The sequence below is a fragment of the Gekko japonicus genome, unplaced genomic scaffold, assembly GCF_001447785.1.
Source record: "Gekko japonicus isolate JY-2015 unplaced genomic scaffold, Gekko_japonicus_V1.1 scaffold150, whole genome shotgun sequence".
Lineage (NCBI taxonomy): Eukaryota > Metazoa > Chordata > Lepidosauria > Squamata > Gekkonidae > Gekko > Gekko japonicus.
This window is the reverse complement of record NW_015160839.1, coordinates 942,029-968,720: the sequence shown is the minus strand read 5'-3', so window position 1 is coordinate 968,720 and position 26,692 is coordinate 942,029. Positions and strand designations below refer to the sequence as shown.

Below are 26,692 nucleotides of genomic sequence, written 5' to 3'. Positions count from 1 at the left end.
TATACCAAACTAGGGTACAAGGGTGGGGCCTGGAGATCTCCTGGAATTACAGCTGACCTCCAGAGGACAGAGATCAGTTACCTTGGAGATGACTGCTCTGGAGGAGGGACTTCACGATGTTATACCACGGCGAGATTCCTGCCCTCTCCAAACCTCATCGTGCTCAGGCTCCACCCCCACCTCTTCAGGAATTTCCCAACCCAGAGCTGGCAACCCTCAACTGAACTGGGGCGGGGCTCACGCACGACGAACAGCTGACTGCCTGCTCAGCGGTGCCACTGGCTTAATTCCATGATCTGGACAAAGCAGCCAAGACACAGATTTTTTTGTCTGAATGGGGCCTCTGTTCACCTGATCTCTCCGAGATGGCGCCTTCGGACTCAAAGTTCAGGTTTTCGGAGCTGTCCGCCGTGCCGATGGAGGCCTCGGACTCCAGTGTTTCATCATCGGAGGCTCGGGGCTCCAGAGCCAGCATCTCAAACGTCAGCTCTTCCCTGGGGTGAAATAGAAACAAATAAGTAGAATCAGTGGAAGGAGAGAAACCAGCAGCATTGAGAGGAAGCCTGGAAGTAATGGCGTGTCTGTCGGGAAATGCCTGGGATATGGCAGGTAACAAGATTCTCTAACAGAGGGAAATGGAAACATTTCATTCGACGTCACAGTGCTTGATATTTGCCCAATGAGATGCTAGGAATATTCTGGCTACTTCCGCAAGGCATCCAGGCAATAGATACCAATAATATTTATCAACTGACTTTCAGAGCCAGTTCATAAGGCAGAAAAAAATGTGAGTTGGGTGGCACCTTTCAGACCAACAAAATCTTCCAGGGCATAAGCTTTTGTGAGTCAAAAGCTCACTTCGTCAGATACCACGCATCTGTACTCCTACTGCTGTAGTCTAAAAAGCAAATAAATAATTCATATAAAATCACTAATACAAAAACATTAGAACTGTATAAACACAATGAAATTTCTATTAACCTCCAAAATGCTGCACAGAACTAAAGAGTTCTTATCTGTGAATGATAAGGGGTAAACACATACAGACTTCTAGATAGGAAGTGGGAGAATTCTACAGACCTGGAGCTACTACGGATAAGGCCCTGCTTGCGGCAGATGACAATGGTACCACCCTAAAGGAAACAGACAGCCCATCGCAGACTTAATCAGGATTCCCAGTTTGGTATCCCCAACCTGCATTTTCCATCACATTGTAATCCTGCATTTCTTCCAAGGAGAGCCAGCATAATGTAGTGGTTAAGAGCAGCGGGCTCTCATCTAGAGAACCAGGTTTGTTTCCCCACTCTTCCACATGCAGCCAGCTGGGTGACCCTGGGCCAATCACAGCTCTCTCCGAACTCTCTCAGCCCCACCCACCTCACAAGGTGACTGCTGCAGGGAGAGGAAGGGAAGGCGATGAAAAGAGACTCCTTTGGGTAGCGAAAAGCGGGGTATAAAAACCACCGCTAGTTAGGATCGGTGTACATGGGTAGCGAAAAGCGGGGTATAAAAACCACCACTAGTTCTCCCACCTGTCTTATTCTTACGACAGTCATTATCAGAACAGGTTGAGCCAAGAAGAGAGAAAGGTGACAGAGCTGGAGGTCACCTAGTGAATCTCTGAATCCTCGACACCCCTCGGACTCTCCTGACCCGCAGGGACTCGAGCGCTCTCTTCTCCCCCACTCGCCCAGACTCACTTTTCTTTCTGCAGGCTCTCGATCTGCTCGGTCAGCACCCTCTCCTCCTGCTGCATGGCCACTTGCTGCTGCTCCGTGACGTCCACCTCCATGGCCTCCTCGCTGCTCAGGGCCTCTTCGGGGGCATCTGACACAGAGGGTAACCGCACGGCAGCTGGCGATGTCGGGCTCGGGTAGGTTCCTCGCCGTAGGCGCCCTTTGCCCTGCAGACACAGCAGTGCTAGTGAGGGGCGGAGCCTTTGGCCGAACTCTTAAGACTCAGAACATGGTTCTGAACTTGGCTCCCCCGGCGATGCAGACTTAAATTAACATAATGAGCAAACAAACAGTATCTGTAGGTGACCGGCACAGAGACACAGGCAGGGATCATATACACAAAGGTCGTCCGGGGCTCTCCGCTGCGTTGTGGATGTAAAACACCCTCCTCCATTTATTTGAAAAAGTGATTTATGTAGACTAGATGCCAAAAGGCAGTCAATCGATATCTTTCTCCCAATCCACATTTAGGACAGGGGCCCGAACAGCAGAACTAATGCGGGGAGAACAATTCTGGATTCAAAGACAAACAGATCTCAACTTGCCATTCCTGCATTGCCACAAACGTCCACCCTTGCAGGTCACAGATTAGTGCCCATCATCTTCCAGTCCTCTATGCCTCCAGTGAGCAAACATGGAAATGATGGGAAAAGCTAGCTTCAGAGTTATGGCCGCCCTCCTCATTTGCTCTCTCCAAAGAAACTGACAAGTTGCACGTGTGCTGTCCATGCACAGCAACGATAAACTATCCCTTTGATTACAGTGGCAAGAGGTCAGCTAGATCTGAGTCCAGTAGCACCTCTGAAACTGACAATGTTTGGGGGGGGGTAGGGGCTTTCGAGAGGCAAATCACACTTTGTCCGATACGCCCTTCGTCAGAGCTTTTGACTCTCGGAAGCTCACTGTCCAAAAGCTTGGCTGATCTCTAAGGCGCTCCTGGACTCAAATCTAGTTGTGCTACTGCAGACCGACACAGCTCTACCCTCTGAAACGATCTACATGAGTGGCAAGGGATATTTCTGCGGTGATCTGGAAGGGCTCGGCTCCCACAGATTATGCTTTTGCACAGCAAGGAGACAAGGATCTAATGTGGGGTGCTCTAGCGGAGCCCCTAGCTCTGCCATGAAGTAATAATTGCACAGTCACACATCACTTTTAAGAACCCCCTGCCCCGTCCAAATAATCATTCTGCTCTCGTGTCATCTAACATTTTCAAAAGCGACGGAATCCCATGCGGTTTTCTATATGATCTGTCTTCAGAAACTGACTTCGCTGCCCCCCCCCAACGCTGCCTCTTTTTCTTAAGTAGCCCTTTTCCTAAGGTTCAGCGAACACTTGCTCGGTTTGTCTTTGCCATATACACACAGGCTGTTCATGTGCATGTTGAGTTATTCCTACAGATGCACATGCTTGGGAGGAAAATGTGTACATCAGTATGTGCAATCTGGACAACACTGGAATCGACACGTGCTCAGGAATTCACACAGACAACTGCACACAGATACAACATGAATGTAGGCATATACAATGTAATGTGTGAAAAGCCCACCCACCAGAGAAATGGAAAACCCCACCTAGAGTGGAACATAAGCGCCTTCTCAGATGTTCTTGACCCTCAGCATTATTTGTTCAAAAGCAAATGCAGGATGTTTGGGTCAGGGTTTCTAAGGAAAGGTAATAGCCTTCAACCTTTGGAAGATTGTCAAAGAAACTTGGAGGACTGCCTTTTCCAACCTCAAAGTGACGAACACTGAGTTAACATAAGCCCCCTGGGGACAGTGCTGTATGACTACATTGGGGTAGTCAAAAACAGAAGGCCAGTGAGAGGAAAGTGCTTTAGATTAAGGCAAATTCCTGTTTGATTTGACTTTTCGAAGCTTCTGGGATTTATGTTACAAAATATAAGAGGACTAGGGTGTTTTGTTCTGGAAGACTAGATGGAAAGAAATGGGATGTGGGAATGATTTCTCTGTATACAGGTAAGCTTCTGCACAGATCCTCCCTCAGGTGTTTGGACTAGGCATGCGGTAAAGAGGAGAGGGGGAGAGAGAAGTGAAAAAGAACCAGCATCCCAGGACAAGGTAGGAAATACCAGGGGCCCCTACTCCCCCCCCTCGAACTGGCTTGCTGAAGGGCTTTAACTGTGACCCCCGATAGATGCATCTAACATGTAAAGGCTACAGTATTTTTAGGAGAGCCAGTGTGGCATAACGCTCAGAGTGCTGGACTAGGACTTGGGTTTGAATCCCCACTCTGCCATAGAAGCTGGCTGGGTGACACTGAGCCAGTCACACACTGTCAGCCTAACCTACCTCACTGGGTGGTTGTTGTGAGGTTAAAATGGAGGAGGTGAGAATGTGGTACGCCCCTTTGGGTCCCTGTTGGGCGAGGGCTCAAACTGGAGATGCCTGGGAGCTTCTGCATATCAAGAAGATGCTCTAACCCTGAGCTACAGCCCTGCCCCTAACGGAGCTCTTCCAAACCGGGGATTTAACTTATTCCAAGAGATCCCCATTTATGATCTCCAAGCAACAGAAGAAGAGTTGGTTTTATACCCCGCCCTTCACTCTCTGAAGAAGTCTCGGGGTAGCTTCCAATCGCCTTCCCTTCCTCTCCCCACAACAGACACCTTGTGAGGCAGGTGGGCCTGAGAGCGCTGTGACTTGCACAAGGTCACGCAGGTGGCTTCATGTGGAGAATCAAACCTGGTCCTCCAGATTAGAGTCCTGCCACTCATAACCACTACACCGAACTGGCTCTCAGAGGGGGACAAAGAAAAAGGAAGGTGTCTGGGTTGGATCCTGATCTGGATAGTCCAGCCTAGCCTGATCTCATCAGATCTCAGAAGCCAAGCATGGCTGGTCCTAATTAAGACCACCAAGGAAGTCCAGGGTCTCTACCCAGAAGCAGGCAATGGCAAACCACCTCTGAATGTCTCTTGCCTGGAAAATCCTATGGGGGGTTGACATAAGTTGGCTGCGACTTGATGGCACCTTACACACACACACACAAACACACAAACACACACACACACACACTGAGAGTTGGACCTGATGGGTCCTCATCTTCTGATGAGGACACCATGGTGCTTTCCCATGGAAATCAAAACCATGGCAGACTTGGACTGGCCTGGGCTCTCTGACTCCCAGGGGCCATCGGGGGGGTGGGGGGACGGGACACACTGCCAACTGTGACTACCTGGGCTATCAGCCCAGTGAGCAGAAGCCGTGTCAGAGACTGGGGCCACTGAGGGACTCACTGAAGAGTCTATTGACAGGGACCCTACGGTCACCCTGGGAGTAGAGAAGGTGGAAAGCCCAGGAAGAATATCAGCTCAATGGGGGTGGGTGCGGTTGGCCTCCCAGGGCATCTCCTCTGGTCATGAGGCATTACAAGATCAGGCCCCACCATGAGGCTTAGCAGGATGCTGGACAAGATCCTGCTGCAATTGCCTATGGAGTTCAGCCCTCTGCTACAGCTGAAGGCAAAAGCTTGTATAAACAGCCTCAGTTCGGCTCCGGCTGTTGGGGGATCAAAAGCTCTGGGAAATAGTGTCTGTCTGTCTCTCTCCCCTTGGCACAAACAGGACAAAGTGGCTAGTAGAAATCAGGGTGTCAATCAGGGCTGCGAGTGTAAACAGGGTCTGTGCATGTCAAGTCACAAAGCAGGAACGCAAGTTTCCAAAGCAACAATCCTGTTTCAAGCTTCCTTTTAAATCTCTGGACTTGCCCCGATGTTTTGCCTCCCTCTGCAAGCTGTTCAGTCGCTCCTGGAGAAGGACAGAAGCAAATCTAGCAGAAGATTAGCATATTCTACCTCTCTAGAGATCACTTTGGCACCAGGCATCTGTAGAAAACAACAACATTGGACCACTGCAAAGCAGACACTCCACGGCACCTTTCCTAACTCCGCCTGTCATTAAGCTCTTTGGAAAACAGAGCTTTGTGTGCTCACTTCATCCCTGAAGCTGTTTGACCCCAAGAAACAGAAGGCAGCGTAAGGAAAATACACACGCACACAAGTATGAAGTGTGGATTGTGGGCATGGAGCATGCAGCAGCACTGGAATGAGCGAAGGGGGTTAACAGCACAAGGTCAGTTGCAATGCAATTCTGATACATACCGGGATTGAACTGCGGGTTATGCTCATAAATCTAACGGCAATTAGTACGGGTTTCTGGATTAGAGAGGACAGGAAAAGGAAAGGAGCAGGTTAGAGAGCGCGTGCCAGTGGCCCCTTTCCAAGAGCTGCCGGGCTTGCAAACGGAAGCCGCCCCCTTGGCTGCGTCTGCAAGAGCACCAAGCCGGTATTGCTGCACGCAAGAGGTGGGTTAGCGCCAGCTGCAGCCAAAGCAGGGCTCCCACTGGAACATGCCGCAAGGGCCCAGGGAGCTCGCTGCTCGTTCCCAGCAGCGCGGAATCTGGGACACCCGCCTCATGATCAACCAGCCGTCCCCGGGCCTACGTTATATAAGCAAGATGCGGTGCATTGCGCAGCCTGCCATATGTTCAGATCGCAGCAGTGGAGGAGGAGAAAAAAACACACACAGAGACACCAAACCAGGTCATTTCAATGCTGGAGACTCAGCAGCCTGACTATGAGTGCGCAAGCTTTTCATAGCCCCGGAAAAGGCAGCGAGGTGAGAGGAAGCAGCCTGTTTTCAGGAGGCTCAGTGGCAGGCCTGGCCTGGCCTGACTGCAGGATGTGTGGCGGCTTCTGCCAAGGTTCTCCCATGTGCAGGTGCAGGTGTGGGAGGTAGGCCAATGCTAAGTCTAGCCTGCAAGAAGCAGTGTCAAGGTGACAGTGCTGTGAGGTTAACAACAGAAAAAGGCAAATTCACATGCAAGGGGAAGCAGCCCACACTCACTAAAGGTACCCTGAGACGTTAAAGGGGACCCCATAATGACTGCCTCTGGAAAGCTGTTCGCGCTTTCAATGGGTTTTGCTTTGTTTGCAGACCTGATGCTCAGAACAGGGCCAGTTCTTCATTTCCACGCTGGACTAGACAGCGCATAAAGGGTTGAGATGTGTAAAAGGTTTAGGGGAGACCGAATGGGAAGAAAGTTAGGGGGGAGTGGAAAGAAAAGGAGAGAGGAAGACTGATGGCTGGCAACCCAGTCCCAAGATAATCAACTGACATGCATTAGTCTCAGGTTCAAGAGAAAGCGGTATTGAACAAGTCAGCTACGGAAACAGACACACACCACACAACCTTCTCTTTCTCCAAATTTTCTCTCAGTTAGAGAAGTTGCATCAAGTAACGTGGGAGGGGAAGATGCTGCATCTGTGACAAACATTTCTTCCCGATCTGGGGCACGGGGGTGGGAGGGCGGGGCATCTCATCTCTTACCATAGACCTGCGGATCAATGACAGCCGGCTCTTGGCTTTGTTCTCTGCAAACTCGAGGCTGCTGATGTCCTTGAGGCGAGCTCGGTACTTGTTCATCTGCTCGACAACCACTAACTCTATGCAACTGAGAAAAGAAAAGAAAAACATTTAGAGTCAAAATTGATGCTCTGTGGCCAGTACTCTAGGCCTTGACCTGATTATGGCATCTACATGCTAGAGAGATCTTTTTCTATCTCTGAAAGTTGTGACTGAGGAACTGGGAGAGTCCGTCCATCCAAGTGGTTTCTGTTGCAGGGAACCTCAGCTCTGTTTGACCCCTTCCAAATGTCCTCAATCCACTCCACAGGAGGGCATCAGCAGCATGTTCATGTGGTGGCAAGTGTTTGCACCAGCCTCTAACATATGGCATAGGTTTGAGACTTGGAGGAGAAAGTGAAAACAGGTTCTAAAGTTATCCTTTAGTAAAAGGTTTTTCTTGCTCGAAAGCCAGTCAAATCCGACTCTAGGGGGTGGTGCTCATCTCAGTTTCAAAGCTGAAGAGCCAGCGCTGTCCGAAGACGTTTCTATGGTCATGTGGCCGGCATGACTAAACACCAAGGAGCACGGAACGCTGTTACCTTCCCACTGAAGCGGTACCTGTTTATCTACATGCAATTTCTTGCTTTCAAACTGCTAGGTTGGCAGGAGCTGGAACTAGAGACAGGAGCTCACTCTGTCATGCGGCACTCGGGTCTCGAACTGCTGAACTACCGGCCTTCCAGTCTGCAGTTCAGCGTCTTAACCTGAGCCACCACGGCCCCTAAAGTTATCCTCTACCATGTGCCAAAATATGTTCTACTTTAAATATAATGGGTTTTTGGGTTTTTTTACATTCCTACAATTCTCCCTGGATTGTTCTTTAGATAGCTAAATCCTGCCATTTCTAGAGTGACTACATCATGCCCACTTCCAGACTAATTCGTAACTGTCACTAAGGAGATGCCAACCAAATGGTGGGAATGTGTAGAAATGTGGCCATAAAGAGGAGCTAAGTCTGAGCAAGTGTCAGACCCATCTTCTCTTTTAGCTGGTTTGCCTCCACCACTCCCCACTCCTGCCTCTTCCCTTTCTCCTTCCCCACCCCTTGAAATTGTTCTCTGTCTTTGCGCTTTCCTTTGGGTAAGGTGTAATGGTTGCTGGGCATGCAAATAGGCCTGAAAGGAAGGAGCGGATTGGTGCAATGACTGCTGATGTCACAAACAGGCACTAATTCCTTTCTAAAGCAGGGGAAAGCAATGCTGTTCTATGTTGCTCCTAGGAAGAAAAGGTTTCCACCCCCGCTCCCACACCAAGGTTTTCCAAATATACAATGCTGTGTTTTTACCTGATGGTTTTACTGACATCTTGAGCACTCTGAAGAGGGTCTGTGGTGTCTGGACAACGGAGAATACAGGGAGCAAAGACAATGGCCAGGGCATTAGCTGACATACGGTTGGTCTCCTCTTGCAGGGCGATCCTAAACAGCAGCAGAAAGACAGCGGCAGTGACAAGTAGCCCCCATTTCCTCGGGAGAGGGTGGGAAGAGGTCACAGGAAGCAGCCCAAAATCTGCTGGGAAATTCTTCCTCTGGCCTAGGCCAATTTCACTCCCTACGTGTCTCCTTGCCTTCTTCCTTGTATTCAGCTCACCCAAGAGAGATCAACAGCTAACGACAAAGACGTGGCTTAAATGTCAGGAGCTGCTTTGCTTCTGGATAATTTTGTACCATTCAGCGAAGGAAATTGCTTTTCTGAATTGCAAAGGTATAAAAAAAGCCCTCTCTCTTCCTCACGGTTCAAGGTAATGGAAAATGTCAAAGTATTGATAAAAAGCAATCTACTTGTGAGCGTGGAAGCGGCGGTACACAAAAGTGCCAATTTCTGTAGGCACATCCTCAGAAGAGCTCCTGGGAGCTACACTCAACTGCAGTAATTGCTGTCAATGGAATGATGCTGGAACCACAGGGATTTCTTTTACCATCTCCAGGAAATCTAGGGCTTGAATGACAAATGCACACGCTGATTAACTAAGTTCAAGGTTCCATTGCCCAGGCAGGAGCTTTGAATAGTCTGGATGGCATCCGCTGCTTGGGGGATCACCACCTCACTCAACAATCGCACTGAGTCTGAAGCATTCAATTTGCTGCCCACACCAGTTTGCAAAGAGTCGCCGCTACACAACATGCCCATAAAGTCATCAAGCAGGCCCTTCTCCGGATAAGTGGGCTCCGGAACCTTCATGGTTGGGAAGCTGCCTCTGAAAGTAATGACTAAACTCGCTGTGTACGGTGGTGGCCATTGGGAGAGGGAGAAAAAGGGATCTTATTGTCTTCTATTATCGACCACTGATACCTGACAAGGTGAAAGACCAGGCGTTCCAAAGTATGGAGGTGGGTGCGAGAAAGCTGATCGATGACAGAGTACACTCCACGGATGGCCTCCTTTCTCTCCTGCAAGCCTGTGGAGACCACATTCATTCATTGTACTGTAAGCGATGGCTTGGGGAGGACAAAAGAGTTCATTCTCTCTCTCTCTCTCCCCATCTCCATCCATCCATTCTTTTTTATTTCAAATTAGAATAGCAGGATCTAATTAAACACTTGAACACATTCTCCCCCACCACCACCCCGCTTCTTCTACCAGCTTCATGCCACCTCCCAAATGTCAGCACAAAGAACTTCCACAAGCACTCTAAGAGAATACCGAGGCTCTGGGAAGCCTCCAAAGGGAGGGAGATGTGTGCAACTGTGACAGTCTCTCAATTTCCTTGCCATTCTAACAAATGGTCTTCAGTGGCCCTGCAGGTCACAGTGGGACACAAGACAGGATGTGATCTCTGAAGCCTGTTTAGAGATTAATAGGTCCAAACACAACCCCTGGGCTTGTGTCTGGAATACAATGGAGGAAGCTGGCACAAAATGACAACATGGTGGTATAATATATTCCTGGTGTCTCGTCCCTCTCAGCCCACCCTATTATGGGCTATCTGGAAGTTCCAAGCAGCCAGACAGAGTCATGTGTAAAGAACATTACTATAGACCTAGGACAATATAGCTAAAATTATACATTAAATCCTCTCTTTGGGTTGGATCCAGACAGAATTTCCCATTCACAGAAGGCAGTTCTGTCAGTAGAAGAGAACATTTCTTCCTCCTCTCCTGCTGCGGCCCACTAAACTTCCTAAAATACTAATCCTGGGGGGCAGAGAACCCTCAGGAACGGCATGAGAGGCAAATCGGGGGGAGGCAGCAGGAATAGGGAACAGATAGAAATTATCCCACCCCTTCCATTAGTGGAAAGTTTAATCTGGACCCAACCTGTGACATCCTGCCAAAGTCATGAATGGGCAGAGTGCTCCTCTTTCACTTCTCAGTCTAGGAAATTTGGTCTGTTCACTACAGAAAAGCAGGATGGATGCTCTTAACAGTGAATAACTAAGACCCCAAAACTTTATGTGCAATTCTGTCACTAAACCACAGACCGCCCGCTCCTCTATTAGGGTGATCGGTTGCACATACAGCATGTGAAGGGCTCCTTACCCATCGCTCGAAGAAACTCTTCGTAGAGTTCAAATGTCATGAGTGGATTAGGCAGATCTCGGAGCCACTGTTTGAAGACGCTGGCAATGACGTGAATGTTGTAGTCATCAAGATTCACACTGTCCAGATCTGGTTAACAGAGAGCAGGGAAGCAAGCAGAGCAGAAGAGTCAAGAGACAAACCAGCATTTCATCCTCAGCAAATGATGCTGCTTCTGTGCCAAGGGGCAACTGACACTGGAAGAGGGGACACCTCCCTCTCCCCTCCCCCTGAACAGACCGGAGATTGAGCCAAGGACCACAGTCCAAACGACATCATTAAGAATTTGCTTGGGTGGACGGTCAAAGTCTATCAAGAACTTGGCATGGCCCTTTGCTGTGAACAGTGTTGCCAGCATGGTACCGGCTGACCATGCAGACCCCATGTTTCTCGTAATCAGCGATGCAACCTTCCTTTCTAATGAGGAAGGGAGCAAAGGACTGGGAATCGGAGGGGACACAAAGGCTTCAGTGTGGTGCCTGCCAGGGGAGATGCCTGGCAAATCAGTCCAGGATACAGACCCAAGCAAAGCTCCCTCTTTTCTAAGAGGCATCGTGCTAGCCCTCCTCACCTGTGTCGAGTCCCTGCCGCAGCTCTTTGATCTTATTGGTCGATCCGGATTTCCTGTAAATGCCTTCTGTGTACAGTGCGTGCATCTCTATGTAGCTGGTGAGCTTCTCAAACACCAAGGGCACGGTTCGTTCCTCGTTAGTCAGACGAGAGAGCTCGACCCCAAACTGCCGCGAAGAAAGCTCTGGATCATACTGGGGGGACAGAGGAGAGGCAATCACTTTCTTCTGCAGGGCCTCCAAGCAAACGCCACTCACAGTTCAGTGAACCAAGGAACGTTTCGGGATTCAATCCTGCCAACTGGGGAGTGGCTTAGCTTTAAGAATGCCGATCAAGCTCTCTGCAAAATTCAAAACCCAGCAAAACCTCCAAGTGACACGAGGCTGTAAAAGTACCCAGGAAAGGCTCTCATCTTTGGCTTTTCAATTTCACCCATCCCAGGGTCCGGGTTGCCCCTGTGATATCCCTGAGGTTTCCCTCACTGTGAGACAGCACCGCTGTGGCTCTCAGTCAATGCCAAAGAGTCCCAACGCAGAGCTAAGAATTGAGCTGCCATCCCAAACGTGGCTCTGCAGCAGATTCCTAACCAATGGTCCCTCCCTCGCTCCACCCTTTGGCTTCGGGGACCGCTGCTTGTAAGTTCAGAGTATTCTGGGGGACAGGGAAGAGGTGAATAAAGCACCTGAAGCACGAACTGTTAACAGGACTTAGCAGCCGCACAGCCAAGAGAATCAATTAGAAAACAGGGGCATACATTTTTTTTGCACAGAGCCACTTTGGAAACCCGGCGTCCAACAATTAACTTGAAAAAATAGATTCTTACTGGGGGAAACTGACAATGTTCCAAAGCCAGGTGTGGAACACACGACGTGCAAAGAGGTCCCCAAATCCAAGGAACGAATGAGAAAGAGGGCACAAGGCCAGGATTGCCCAGCCTTTGGGCTTTCTCATTCCACATCGCTGTCAAAATAGGTGAAAATAAAAGGGAAGAGAATGGGGCGAAGGTTCCCACACTGGATAAGGCTCTCCATGCAGGGAAATAAATGCCGGGAGAAAACGGGGCAAGCAGTGATTCAGATCTTGCAGACCCCTCTGTCTCACAGACAGAGCTAGAACGGTCTGGTTTCTGCTGTTATAATCTTGTAAAGAGCTTTCCATTACAGCAGGAAATACCTATACCTGCAAACGATTGGTAAAAAGCCAGAAGTCTGTCATGAAAAGGGAAAAGGCTGATCCTTCATCGTCTTTGCCACGGTTGATGGTTCTAAATGAAGCAACTGAGACATCTGCAGATCTCTTACCATTTTTCGACATGGGAGGGGGGCCTTCTCAAATGTCGGTGTTGTGACTCTAACTGCCCTGACTTGGATGGCCCAGGCTGGCCCCCTCTCATCAGATCTCGGAAGCCAAACAGGGTCCGCCCTAGTTAGTACTTGGATGGGAGACCGCCAAGGAAGTTCAGAGTTGCTACGCAGTGGTAGGCAACGGCAAACCACCACTGAACATCTTTTGCCTGTGGGGCTGCCATAAGTCGCCTGCGACTTGACAACACTTTCCACCACTACCACCACTAAGGGGAAAGAATCTCAGGGGTAAGAATCCTCAGATTTTCCTTTGGACAGAATACTTCCGCTGCTAATTAGGTCCAGTGAATCAGCTGGATCGGTATGGTGCTGCTCTTTCTTGGATATCAGGTGGCACATAACTATAAGACCCCACTCATCTCTCCCAAAAACACACAGGGTGCAAAATGGCTACACACACAAAGAAACCCAGCATTTTCAAATAAACACTACCCTAATTCAGTACAATCAATCTTCTAGAGCAGGGGTGTCAAACATACGGCCCGTGGGCCAGAACTGACCCCTGCAGGCCTCCTATCTGGCCCACGTCTGCTTTCTGCTTCCTGCATCAGCTTGCTTTTGCCCAGCTCTTTCCTCTCCTGCTTCCTGCTTTGCATGGGAAAGAAAGCCAAGCCTCCCTTCCCTCGATTGGCTGAGGGCTCCTACCCCTCCTTTGGGAAGGAAGTGAGGGGGAAGGTAAGAGCCAGAGAGAGGCAGAGATGAAGTCCTGTGGCAGCTTAAGACCAACAAAGTTTTATTCCAGGTATAAGTTTTTGTGTGCATGCACACTTCTTCAGAGAGAGAAAGAGAGAGATCCCCCTTTCCAATTCTAACAGACTGGGGGAGGGGGGAACCTAACAGCATGGCCTGCAATCTTTATTAGTGGAAGGGAAGGGGGGGGAGAGATCCCCCTTTCAAGTTCTAACAGAGTGTGTGTGTGTGGGGGGAAGAAACCTAACAGTGTAGCTTGCAATCTTTATTAATGGAAGCAAGGGAATAAGAGAGAGATCCCCCTTTCCATTTCTAACAGATGGGGGGGGAAAGAAACCTAACAACGAATCTTGCAATCTTTATTAGTGGAAGGGAGTAAGAGTCCAGTCGCACCTTAACAACTAACTCACTTCTTCAGATACAACTAGAATTTGAGTCCATCTGTCCTTATATCTTGGAGAGTGAAGTGATTTCAAACGCCAAATGACAATAGCAGGCATTGGTAAGGAGAGAAGAAACCTAGGTCTCAATTCAGTCCAGGAGTTTGCGTTGTCTTGAGCTTCATTATTAGTTGCAATTCAGCAGTCTTTCTTTCTGATCTCCCTTTGAAATTCCTTTGTAAGAGAACTGCTACTCTTAGGTCAGCAACTGAATGTCCTGGAAGGTTAAAATGTTCCCCCACTGATTTTTGAATATTGTGGTTTCTAATAGGAGTAGAAAGAGTAAGAGTCCAGTAGCACCTTAGAGACTAATAAAATTTGTGGTAGGGTATGAGCTTTCGTGAGTCACTGCTCACTTCTTTAGACTTATTTCCATTTATTCTTTTGCATCCTCCTGGACTGAATCCTCCTGTATCAAATTGAGAGCTAGTTTCCTGTTTCATTACCAATGTTGATATCTCCATGCTTACTACCCCTCTGCATATCACACTTAATCCAATCAAGCCTGCTATTGCCATTCAGCAACTGAAATCATCTTTTTAAAGTTTATATCTCTGGTACCTTGTGTTACATTTTATAGCACACATGGCCCAGCCCAACAAAGTGACATTTATGTCAGATCTGGCCCTCGTAACGAATGAATTCGACACCTCTGTTCTAGAGGTTATTAGAAACTGCAAAAAAAATCTGATTTACTCACAACACAGCACATGCATTTGTAAGGGATCCAGTCAGGCACGGGGTGACATGAAACGGCTTTGAAGAAAATACATCCAGATGTATTTTTCAGGGCTCACAGAGAAGAAACTGCTAGTTAACACGGGGGACATGAACTGCTTTGCACAAGTTACACCTTGAGAGTCTCTCAAAGGACAACCAAGCCTTTGCTCATGCTACATCCTAATACATTACCGAAAGTCACACCAGCTACTGACTGAGTGAACTAAACACAAGAGAAAATGAAAAGATAAAGAGTTTAGAGGCTGGTCAGCAACCTGAGTCGTTTCCTCACTTTTTGGCCTCTGATTCCTGATAAATGGTGAGAAGAACAGCTGACAAGAGACTCTTTAGACTAGGAACACTCAGGCAAATGGGGATTAAGGAAACCAAGTGGCCAGTACTATTCATTCTGAACTTTCTCCTTACCCATTGCTGCGGCAATGAGACATGCCCACTTCTGAAAATGGGGGGGGGGGGGGGGGGGGGGGGAGGCAGGAGCCCCCCCTCTTCCCATGCTGGATTTCCAAACCAAAAAGGGCTCCCTCTGATCTTTAAAATGTCACCCCCCTCAGCAATTCTATGGCTGCAGAGAAACACACTTAGGTCTGGAGAACCTAGACCACCTTGCCAAAAAAACTAACATCTAGTTTGTCTCTAAGAAAAGAGGCTAAGTGCGCGGACTTTAATCTGGGAGAACCGGGTTTGATTCCCCACTCCTCCACTTGCACCTGCTGATGTGACCTTGGGTCAGTCACAAGCTCTGGCACAGCTGTCCTTGAAAAAGAGCAGTTTGTGTCAGAGTTCTCTCAGCCCCACCCACCTCACAGGGTGTCTGTTGTGGGGAAGGGAAGGGAAAGGAGTTTGTAAGCCGCTCTGAGACTACAAGTGAAGGGCGGGGTATAAATCCAATCTCCTCCTCCTCCTGGGAAAAGAGGTGACAGGCTGTCTCTGCCTGGTAAGCGGTGCTGACAAAGAACAGGACAGCTGAAGAGGAAGCTCCTTAAGCCTCCCGTAAAGATGGTCCCCCCCATCCCCCCCTAGAGAATTTTTAAAGTATCAGAGGCTGGAATGAAGGCACCTTACCTTTTTGGGGCACTTGGTTGTGGTCTTCAGGCAGCACTTTCTGTGGCATGCATACTTGCATACTGCAACAATGGAAAAGGAATACTCAGTAGTTCACAGACGCCAACTCTGCTGCATCATGGCTGGACTAATGGTCAATCCTGATGGCAGTTTCTGATACGCACACCTGCATGCTGTCAGTGCTCAAACGGGTTCAGGATGTGCCCCAGGGGAAGAAATACTACATGGGGGGGAGGGTGGGTTGGAAACCAGCATATTTTGACAATTGGTCTAGAATGCTGCAGTGAGAATGCTGTCTGGAGAGGGTTGTAGAGACCACATCAGTCTTGTTCCACCTGTACTGGCTTCCAGTTTGCTTCTGGGCCCAATTCAGGGTGAAGATATTGATTTTTAAAGGTAAAGGTTCCCTTGCTCGAAAGCCAGTCGAATCCGACTCTAGGGTTGCGGTGCTCATCTCCGTTTCCAAGCCGAAGAGCCAGCGCTGTCCGAAGACATTTCCGTGGTCATGTGGCCGGCATGACTAAACACCAAGGCGCACGGAACGCTGTTACCTTCCCACTGAAGTGGTACCTATTTATCTACTTGCAATTTCTTGCTTTCGAACTGCTAGGCTGGCAGAAGCTGGAACTAGAGATGGGAGCTCACTCCGTCACGCGGCTGAACTACCGACCTTCCACAGCCTGCAGTTCAGTGTCGTAACCACTTGAGCCACCGCAGCTCAATTAAATTAAATTGATCTTTAAAGCCCTATAAAAGGCCCTGGGATATGCATACCTTACTGCCTACTCCCCATACAAACCCACCCAACCACTACAGCCATCTTCAGGAGCTCTGTCTCGGGTGCCCTTGCCACACCTGAGGCTACATGGGTAGTGCCCTAAGAAACGGCCTTCTCGGTGGTGGCACTAAGATTAAGGAACTCCCTCCCCAGGGAGATTTGATTGTTCCCCTTGATCATTGTCTTTTGCCATTCGGTGGAAATTGATCTGTTTCATCTGGTGTACCGTTACTGGATCCTCCATCTTGGGTGTGTTTTAATGGTTGGTTTTATTTATTTTAGAAGTTCTTAAAAGTTGTTTTTTAATTCCTTTTTAATGATTAGAGGCCCCGAGAGCCCAAACTGGGGGAAAAGGTGGCACAGAAATATTTTAAATAAATAACAATAATTCCTGCTTTGACAGATGTGAATCTCCAGATGGCTGGAGGGGTGGGAATGGGAATCAGTGCCAGGAATTGGGGGGCAGGGGAAATTCCTGTCCTCCTCTTAGATTCTACTCAGTAGTAGTAGTGTGAGGCAACTTCTATGTCTTTACCTTGACGTGCTACTGCCGAGTCTTCTCGTATTCACTACAGGGCCTGTGTTCTAGAGCTGGCAAAGCCTGTGTTGATTTCACCCTTCCTCGTGTCACCCAAGTGGACCGGGGGAGGGGAAGGTAATTTTGTGGGCTGGATTTGGGGCCATGGAAGCAAAATGCTCCCAGTCTCTGTAATCAGCATTGTACTGATAGGGTTCATTTACACAGTATATCCTGCTGCTTGCCTTTCTGGAAATAATTTAATAATAACCAATGTGACAGGGAAGATAATTTCCATACACAAATGGCCAGTTTTGCATTGGGCGTCCCACTTAGCCTCAGACAGAAGGAGCAAAGCACCACAGTTCCAGACAAGCCATCATTTTAAAAAAACGGGGGGGGGGGTGTGTGCGCAGATGAGAAGAAGATGCAGCAGAGCAATAAAGAAGAATGACTCAGGCTTACATTTGCAAACAGAGGCCCTGTCCATGATCCATATCAGGGACGAACAGAACTCGCAGTAGGTGGGGATACTGTACTGTGTCGCCTTAAAAATGTGACCGTTGTGTTCTTCTACCTACCAAAAAGGAAGAGGAGTTTGACAATCAATTCCATTCAATTTATTTCTACAGTCCTTAGACCAGTCATACAAAAAGAAGTACAGCTTTACAATATTCCAAGATTTTAAGATACATCAGTGAAACATTAAAAGCAAATTAAAATTAAATCTAATATCAAACAACTATATCTAACTAGCTACCTTAGAGTTTCTGTGATATGAGTATCACCGTACAGAAACTGGCTACTTGGTGGGTAATTTTGGGGTTTCTATCAGATAGAAGAAACTCGAGTCTCGCTTTCTCGGAAAGACCCGGAATTTGTTCAGTCAGCGGAGTGATTTTATTAGGCGCCACCTTATAATACGGACATCTAAAAAACATGTGCTCTGTAGTCTCAACCTCCCTTAATGGGCAGGTACAAAGCCTTTCTGAGAAAGGAGTATTCTTGTATTTTCCTTCAAGTACAGCAGAAGAGAGGGCAGAGCACCTTGCCAGAGTGAGGGCTTTTCTAAACCCTTTTATACTTAAAGAGATGTTAAATAGTTGGCTGGATCCACAGTATTTTTGATAATTGCCCTCATCTGAATGTTTTGTATGCTGGAAAGATCAGTTTGGCGTTCTATAGCCTCAATTCTCTGCTGAGTTTGACAATCAGTGACAGCTGAAGACAGAGACTTCATCTGCGCGTTTAATCTTCTGCTAAAGGTAATCCTAAACAGAGTTACTCCCTTCTAAAGCCACTGCAGTCAATGGCCTTGGAAAGGCGTGACTCTGCTTACGAGTGCGCTGCCAGCGACAGAGAAGTATTTCGGGCAGTCACTCATTTCATTCTTTCGGCTGAAATGCCAGAAGTGCTTTCTTGGCTGTGCTGACTCCCTGGCTCTCAGAATGCTGGGGAGAGTTATATTTTGATCTGTCCAAAACAAAATTTAAGAATGTACAAAAACCTCCCGCTCAGTGACAGTAATGATCTGACCAACTCTGTAGCCAGTCTCAAGAACTGAGAAGATCAGAATGCTTACAGAAGTTAAGAACCGCACAGGAATTCTTGCCCCTGACGCTTACACCTGCTTCTCTCAGGTGGCAGGCAGATGTATGCCTTAAGTGTTTATTTATAGATGCGTCACCAAAATGCCTTGACTTTGAGCACAGAAAAACATACACGAAAATACACTAGCTCAGAATATTTGCATATAGCTCAAAGTGACCTACTTTGCAGCAGGAGTGAGATCCTTTTAATCATCACTCCCCTTATGTGGCATCAAATCTCTCCAGAACTGACACTCAATCCAAGAGGCAGTGTGTTTGCCCATTACAGCATCTATCGATTTCTCACAGCTTCACTTTTCAAAAAATACATTTAAATTCACGGCAAGAAAGAGCCCTGGGGCAACTTAGATGCTAACGAATCTAACACGGCATCATCTTTGGCTGCCAAACTAGCTTCATGCATTTATAGATCACAAACGCTTAATGTCATAATAAATTTGTTCGTTTTTGAGGTCTCACAAGACACTGTTGCCTTGAATGCAACAGACTAACCCAGCTATACCTTTGGAAATTTAAACTCTTTGCAATGGATGTTAAGAGTGGAAATGGGTTCTGGAAGCTTTCTAGAGCAGGGGTCCCCAGCAGGGTGCCCGTGGATGCCATGCACCTACCAACACCTATTCAAGCGCCCACCAAGTGTTTTCAAAGACTGGGTCGGGCCAGATGGGGCTTCTGCCCAGCAAGGCTTCTGACTGGCTCTGAAGATTTTTTAAAGGATCTTTACTGTGTGACGGAATGTAAGCTGTGGCAGCCATTTTGTGGCTGGCTCTGCCTCCTGCGACAGCCATTTTGTGGCTGCGCCCACCACCCTGTGTCAGAATGCCAAAGGTGCCCACAGGCTTAGAAAGGTTATGGAGCCCTGGCCTAGAGAGTGGAAAGAAAGGCTCAATGCTCCCAACACAACTTCTCATATCAAGGTTTGCTCATGGATGGATCTGTGGCACTTCAAAATTTGTATTCAGCATGGTACAGCTATGGATCAATGCCACCGTCAGGATCATGAATATTGATAAGATGGTAAGTGGTGTCCCAAGAGACAGTTCTCTCCAGGATGGGTGTGTGTGTGTGTGTCTGCGTGCACGCACTCAGGATTCCACCACCCATGATGATTCATGCAAGGCTACAGTCCTTCATTCTGGGAAACCTACCTAATTTAGAGAGAACAATTAAACTAGATAATGGAAACGATAACCATACCCACACATTCTAGAACAGCTGCATCGTGTGAAATAGGGCTTAGAGCTCTGTTAAGTGGGTTGGTTGGCGTGAACTGGATTACGAATGCGCATGGCTATAAAGGTAAAAATAAAGGTCAGAAACGCGTTAAGGTTTGTTCCGGAGGTCCGTGGCATGGCCGTCTATGGCTAAGTAGCAAGAAATGTGGAGAAAGCATACTGTTAGTATTGCCATCCTATGATCACACTGTGGGCCCAGCTAACAACGTTACATGTGAACATCTGTGACCGGCCTGCAGATCTGACTTGCTTCACTAGGTGGCACAGCAGCGCTAGATCAGGGACGGCTCAGTCTATAAATGCCATAAAAATATTTCCCTTGTGACACTCCAGTTGTCACGATGCTACGATAACAGCTTTCTCCTTTCAGATTCACATCCTGCTAAGCGACTTCTAACTCTATGGGTCCAGCTATGGTTCAGGCAAATCAGAAAAAGCCATACTGGCTTGACACGATTGAATCTCAGCTCTAAAAGCAAATTGATGCCGTAAGCACAAAATCACATCAAAATCAATTTTATACACATTTATGAGCAACGGTAATTGCCAAGAACACCCTTTAAGGGACTGTCCTTCCGCACCATTGATTCTCACCACTCAGATTAATCTGAAGCGTAAGTTAACTTCATTCAGAGAGAAGAATCTCCACTTACAACATCTGCTTCCTTCTTCCTTCTCTTCTTCCTTTCTGTTTTGGTCATCTAGAGGAAAAGAAGGAACTACGTCAGAGATGAGAACCTCCTGAACTCTGATGTCCCATTTGCTGTGTTTCATTCTACCAACTCATATGACCGTCTGCACAATTAAAGCCTTTGATAGAAGTCATGAGATTGTTTTGCTATCTAACAGTCCTTCTGCTGTCTGAGACGTCCTTCTGTCATACTACTTCAAGCCTTCGGGCATGCTGGCATTCATTAAGACGTGGGCTTAATCGGTTCAAAGGCCGCTAGCAGAGACCAGGATCCTGGTTCCGTGGCTAATGCAAATACTGACGCAGCTCCGATTTAGAAGAAGAGAAGAAGAAATTGGATTTATACCCCACCCTTCACTCGGAGTCTCAGAGCAGCTTACAATCTCTTCCCTTCCTCTCCCCACAACAGACACTCTGTGAGGTAGGTGGGGCTGAGAGAGCTCTTTTGAGGACTGCTCTTGAGAGAACAGCTCTGAGAAAACTTGTGATTGACCCAAGGTCACACCAGCAGCTGCATGTGGAGGAGTGGGGAATCAAACCCGGTTCTCCCAGATTACAGTCCGCGAACCTAACCACTACACCAAACTGGTTCTCAATTTATGGAGGCTGAAGATGAACAGCCAAGCCTGCCCCCTGCATAACTTAACAATTATTTCTAACATTTTTGCTTCCACATGGCATGGGAGTGAGAAAAGGAAAAAAAAACATTCTGTTTTTGCTTTTCATCACTGATTGCCTACTTCCCTTTGGAATCATCCATGGGCAGCTTCCTCTCAGTAAATCTATGACAAAGGGACCAGCAAGCTGAAGACAAAACTGCACTCAGTTCTGATGCCAAGAATCCCCCCTCCCCACCGCTCTCCCCCCCTTCCACGTTTCCTGCTCTGCCTAACAGATTTCAGACTCTTCCAGAATGACAGACACCAGATAGATACATACAACTGTGGCATGTAAAAATTATGCAGAATATCACTTTATCCATTTGCCTTTTCCAAACTGAGTGGCCCACAAGCATCCAGGTTATACTGGACCAAGGATATCCACCCTCTAACAACATATTTTACTCAATATTTTATGATCTTGCAGCAGTATATGTGAATTTTCCAGCTAGACCTTTCCAGAGGCACTGGTTTATCGTCGTGGCTTCTGTGCAGTCCCACATGGGACTGCAGTTCTGCAGGCCCATGTGTGCCTGCACAGAAGACCACTCGATGAACAACAGTTACAGGTTAGTGCAACCCTGTTTTATTTAACATACCAACCAAAGACTATGCTAAGAAATAATACTAAGTAGGACAAGGATGTGTTTGGAAGCAATACTTCAGAAGCAAGCTCCCTACTGTCTTTCAAAACAAGGCTTCAACAAGCAATAAAGTCTAACAGGGAGATTCTTTAAGGCATGGGAAGAACAAGACCCTCATTCCAGTGGGCTCCAAGAACTGATCATCACTTGAGGCTGAGACATTCCAGTTTACCTTGGAGGCAGTGTAATCCAAAGGCATATATTCCGTCATATATTCATCCAAAAACACTTTGAAGGTATTGACCCAGACCCGGACAGGGGATTCACTCCAGTCTCTTTGCTCAAGTCTCATCGTTTTCTCCAGAATCTGTTCAAACAATGCGTGGAGGTCTTTGTACCGGATGCTCTTTCCGTCACCCATCTGAGTAGCACAGAGAGGAAATGAAGGGGGGGGGGAAGACTCTCAATGTTTCCTTTGATTCTCATGGTTGGAATTTTGACAGCCAGGAAGGGGATGCAAGGGGAGGACTGGAGCTTTCTGCAGCAAATGACTAAAAACCTGGGCTGAGAAAACCTAATTTAGATTTAAATGATGCAAATCAATGCTTCTTCTAAGCTGTGGAGTCTTGCGAGAAGAAATTCTCCTTTGTGAGCTACTGGTGTTAAAGTTGTGAGCAGGCAACAGTGGCTATTGTCAAAATTAGTTTGCTCTGGAGCTATCCTTCCTGAGCTAAGACAAAAATGTGTGAGCCGGAGGGTAGAAAACTGTGACCTAGCTCACACTAACTCAGCTTAGAGGGAACACTGATGCAGATCAAGGGTTTTTGTGGAAGGAAGGCAGCATGGTATAGCCCAATCTTGTCAGATCTCGGAAGCTAAGCAGGGTCGGTATTTGGAAGGGAGACCACCAAGGAAGACTCTGCAGAGGAAGGCAATGGCAAATCACCCCTGCTTCTCACTTGCCTTGAAAGCCTCTTGCTGGGGACACCATAAGTCAGCTGCGACTTGCTGGCACTTTACACACATACACACACAAGGATATCTACACACTGACTTGTTTTTGTTATTTCTAAGCACGGGAATACTTTAAAGGTATGAAGTGCTTGACAATTATTACCAGTTCTTTATATAGAACACTTCATCGTCTCAAGCTACAATCCAGGCTATTAATGCCATGACTGCATTTCTCATTGTGGACCGTGGAACTGCACATTGGCCTGCTCTGCCTTCCATAGCCGACAGAGAGATTTGGCTCTGTGCATTTCCCTCAATTTCAGTCTATCATCTCGCTTTCTCCTCTGATCCAGGGATTCACTGTGGGTCAAGACCCAGGAAGAGGAAGGAGGAACCAAGAGAACTAGGGGAGGAATACACGTTGATGGGGTCTGAACTAGCAGAGACTGACCAAGGGAGAGATCTTGGAGTCGTAGTAGGTAACTCAATGAAAATGTCAAGACAGTGTGTGACGGCAATAAAAAAGGCCAACCCTATGCTGGGGATTATTAGGAAGGGAATTGAAAACAAATCAGCCAGTATCATAATGCCCCTGTATAAATCGATGCTACGTCCTATTTTGGAGTACTGTGTACAGTTCTGGTCATCACACCTCAAAAAGGATATTATAGCATTGGAAAAAGTACAGAAAAGGGCAACTAGAATGATAAAAGGGTTGGAACACTTTCCCTATGAAGAAAGGTTAAAGCGCTTGAGCCTCTTTAGCTTGGAGAAACAACGGCTGAGGGGTGACATGATCGAGGTTTATAAGATTATGCATGGGATAGAGCAGATCGAGAAAGAAGTACTTTTTCCCCTTTCTCACAATACAAGAACTCGTGGGCACTCCATGAAATTGCTGAGAGGTCGGGTTAGAACAGATGAAAGGAAGTACTTCTTCACCCAAAGAGTGATTAACACATGGAATTTACTGCCACAGGAGGTGGTGATGGCTACAACCATGGACAGCTTCAAGAGGGAACTGGATAAACATATGGAGTAGAGGTCCATCAGTGGCTATTAGCCACAAGGTATAGATAGGAACTTACAGGTTGGGGCAGGTGATGCACTGTATTCTTGGTGCTTGTGGGGGCAACAGTCTTTTAGTGTCCTGGCCCCACTGCTGGACCTCCTGATGGCACCTGGTATTTTTGGCCACTGGGTGACAGAGTGTTGGACTAGATGGGCCATTGGCCTGATCCAACGTTGGCTTCTCTTATGTTCTTATGTTCTTAAGGTCAGGGAGGATTGATGGCAAATTTGGGCTTGCCTCTGTGTAAGGCACACAATGGCCATGAAATATGGCCTGTTGCTCACTGATGTTAAGTATTTATAAATACTAAAAATACAGTGTTAACTGATGTGAGATTCTTGCATTTTATTTTGGTCCAAGGAGGATCCTAAAAAGTATAGGTGGGCCCCACTTCAAAACCATTGTTCTCATCTTTTTTTTTTTTTTTTTAAAGGCAAGGCTACTATTATTCCTGTTTTAAAAATGACAACTGAGGTCAGAATTATCTGCTCAGAGGCATCAGAAAGTTGCTTACTTTGTTCCAGCTTTCTCTGGTCACCATGATCTGTGTGACAGACTTGTTAGGCCTTGTGTGGAGGTCCTCACCTTAGAAAGGATGCTCTGGTCCCCACAGTTCTCTGACATTACAAAAGGAAAAGAGCCCTTCCTCTGATAGGACTTACGATGAACACAGAGAAAGAAAAAACTTGGGAGAAGCAGTCAGAAATTAATCAAATGCTCTGCTTTACGGGAGTCCTGACCGGGATGGTTAGCTTGATCTCGCCAGATCTCGGAAGCTAGGCAGGTTTGGCCTTTCGTGATGGGAGACCACTACGGATGTCCAGGGTCGCTACGCATAGAAAGGCAATGGCAAGTCACCTCTGAATGTCTCTTGCTTTGAAAACCCTAAGGGGTCACTATAAGTCAGCTGCGACTTGATGGCAATCCCTATAACCACCACTTTATGGGAAATGATGTATTGTCATGGTAAGCCCACCACATTTCAAGGGCTGTGCAGAATAGGGATGGGCACGAACCTGGAAAATGCAGTTCGGTTTGTGGTGTGCCCAGTTCATGAACCGTCATAAACTTTTAGACGCTGAACGAACTGGTTCGGCTCGTGAGGTTTATGATGTGGTAGAACCCCCCCCCCCCCCAGGCTAGAGTCACCCAACTCACAGGCGATCTTCAGCTGACTCTCCTCTACCTTCCCTCCAATTCGGTGAGGATTGGATTTATGGAGTCTGAGTTATGGCCCCCCAAAGAAGGTGCCCCCAGGAAAGTGCTTTTGGGGGAAATGACAGGCGCAGCTTCAGGAGGCTCAGGAGTGTATAGAATGGGCCCTGTGCAAGCTAGAGAAATCAAGCTCACAGGGGACCTCCCCCTGATGCTCCTCTACATGCCCCCCAAGTTATGTGGATTGGATTTAGGGGGTCCGAATTATGGCCCACCAAAGAGGATGTACCCAGGAAAGTGCTCTTGGGGGAAATGTCAGGCGCAGGTTCAAAAGTGCAAGCTACGCACACCAGGGGACCTTGCCCTGCCACCCACTCATCTACAAACTCTCCCCTGTTGTTTTGAAGTTTGGTAAACATTTTGATTGAGTGGAGAGTTGGGGACAATCTGTCTGGAAATGTATCCATTCACAAACTGCTACAAACTGCTTGATAGTTCGTGGGAAGTTTGTGCTAGTTGATCTGCCAGGAACTTCAGTTTATGAACCACAAACCCTTCAATATTCATCATGAACTTTAGTTTGTGCCCATCCCTAGTGCAGAACTCTACTATCTGGAAGCACCAACAAGTGTCCTCCTTGCTTCCTCAACGTCAAACACAGCAGCCCTGTAAACTTACTGCCAATGCTGAAGAGTAGAAGCTGAAGATATTTTGTCGGAATTCTTTCAAGGCTTTTTTGAACACAACGTCCACCAGAGTGTCTTTCTTGCAGTCCTCACTATCCAGATCATTCATCTGTGAAGCACAGAACATCAGTTGTAATAATGCAGCGTTAAGTTTCAATACGTCTTGCATGAAAGAGGGAGTGGGAGATGAAGGGCTGAATTGTTCCCAGCAGTCGATCACACACTAGGTGTTGTCAAGAATACCACCTGGAGCACAGCTGAAGAGGGGCTAAATTTACCCACCTCCGATATTGGGGTCACCAGATGAAAGCAGCAAGTTCAGCCCCCAAGAAAGGCAGCCTACAGTGTAATTATTTTCTTTTATGCATAGGAATGAATGGTAGTTGTTCACTTACATGGGAGAAAGAGGTGTATTTAGGGAAACTGTTGCAGTGGGGAACACTCCTGACCTCCTCTCCTGAGAGGCCTGCCCCCCATTGACCCCCCAGGGATGTGCATACACATTGTGTCTATGTGGAAAGTACAGATGTACTGCCCTCCTTCCTCCAAATCTTTACAGTATAAAGGTCTCTTCTGCTGTATCCCACCTAACATGTACTAGCAAAATTCCCATTTTTTAGGTAACACTGCCTTATTTAGAGGAACATCCCTGCTGGATGAAACTAAATTGTCCCTCTCGTCTAACTTCCTGTCCTCAACAGTGGTCAGCCAAAGACTTCCAGGAAACAGGGCACAAAGCAACAGTGAGAGAGTCAGTGTGGTACAGTGGTTGGGGTGTCAAACTGGGGGACTCAGGTTCGAATCCCAACTCAGGCTTGCTGAGTGATCTTGGCAGCCAAACCTACCTCACAGAGTTGTTATTGTTAGGATAAAATGAAGGCGGGGAGAATGATGTGTGCTGCTTGGGGTCCCCATGGAGGAGAAAGGTGGGGTATAAATGAAGTAAGCAAATAAAGAAATACCATTTCCCCACCGTTCTGCCCCCACCCCCACCCCAGAACTGGTATCGATGGACACACGCCTCTGACCTAGAGATACCAATTAGCTATTGTGATCAATAGCAGTTGACAGACCTATCCTTCATCAATATATTTACATGTAGCATGATAAATACAGGCCTTTTTGTTTGCCTCTCATGATACCTTTTTCAAGAGAAACTCGTCCATGCTCTTCAAGTCACTGGCGCTGGTTATGATTTGAAGA

At 47.4% G+C, this 26,692-nt stretch overlaps 1 protein-coding gene across 1 annotated transcript in view; it reads right to left on the bottom strand.

Annotated features, from left to right (window-relative positions):
• MYO9A (myosin IXA) overlaps nucleotides 1-26,692 on the bottom strand; it is a 130,913-nt gene that overhangs the window by 3,687 nt on the left and 100,534 nt on the right. Inside the window, 13 exon segments of the mRNA XM_015418905.1 lie at nucleotides 352-494; nucleotides 1,701-1,903; nucleotides 7,087-7,210; nucleotides 8,450-8,581; nucleotides 9,456-9,561; nucleotides 10,643-10,771; nucleotides 11,253-11,445; nucleotides 15,549-15,610; nucleotides 17,309-17,420; nucleotides 20,342-20,389; nucleotides 21,855-22,043; nucleotides 25,482-25,598; nucleotides 26,632-26,692. The exon segment at nucleotides 26,632-26,692 is cut by the window's right edge and continues 26 nt beyond it. Coding sequence (XP_015274391.1) covers nucleotides 352-494; nucleotides 1,701-1,903; nucleotides 7,087-7,210; nucleotides 8,450-8,581; nucleotides 9,456-9,561; nucleotides 10,643-10,771; nucleotides 11,253-11,445; nucleotides 15,549-15,610; nucleotides 17,309-17,420; nucleotides 20,342-20,389; nucleotides 21,855-22,043; nucleotides 25,482-25,598; nucleotides 26,632-26,692 — 1,619 coding nt within the window.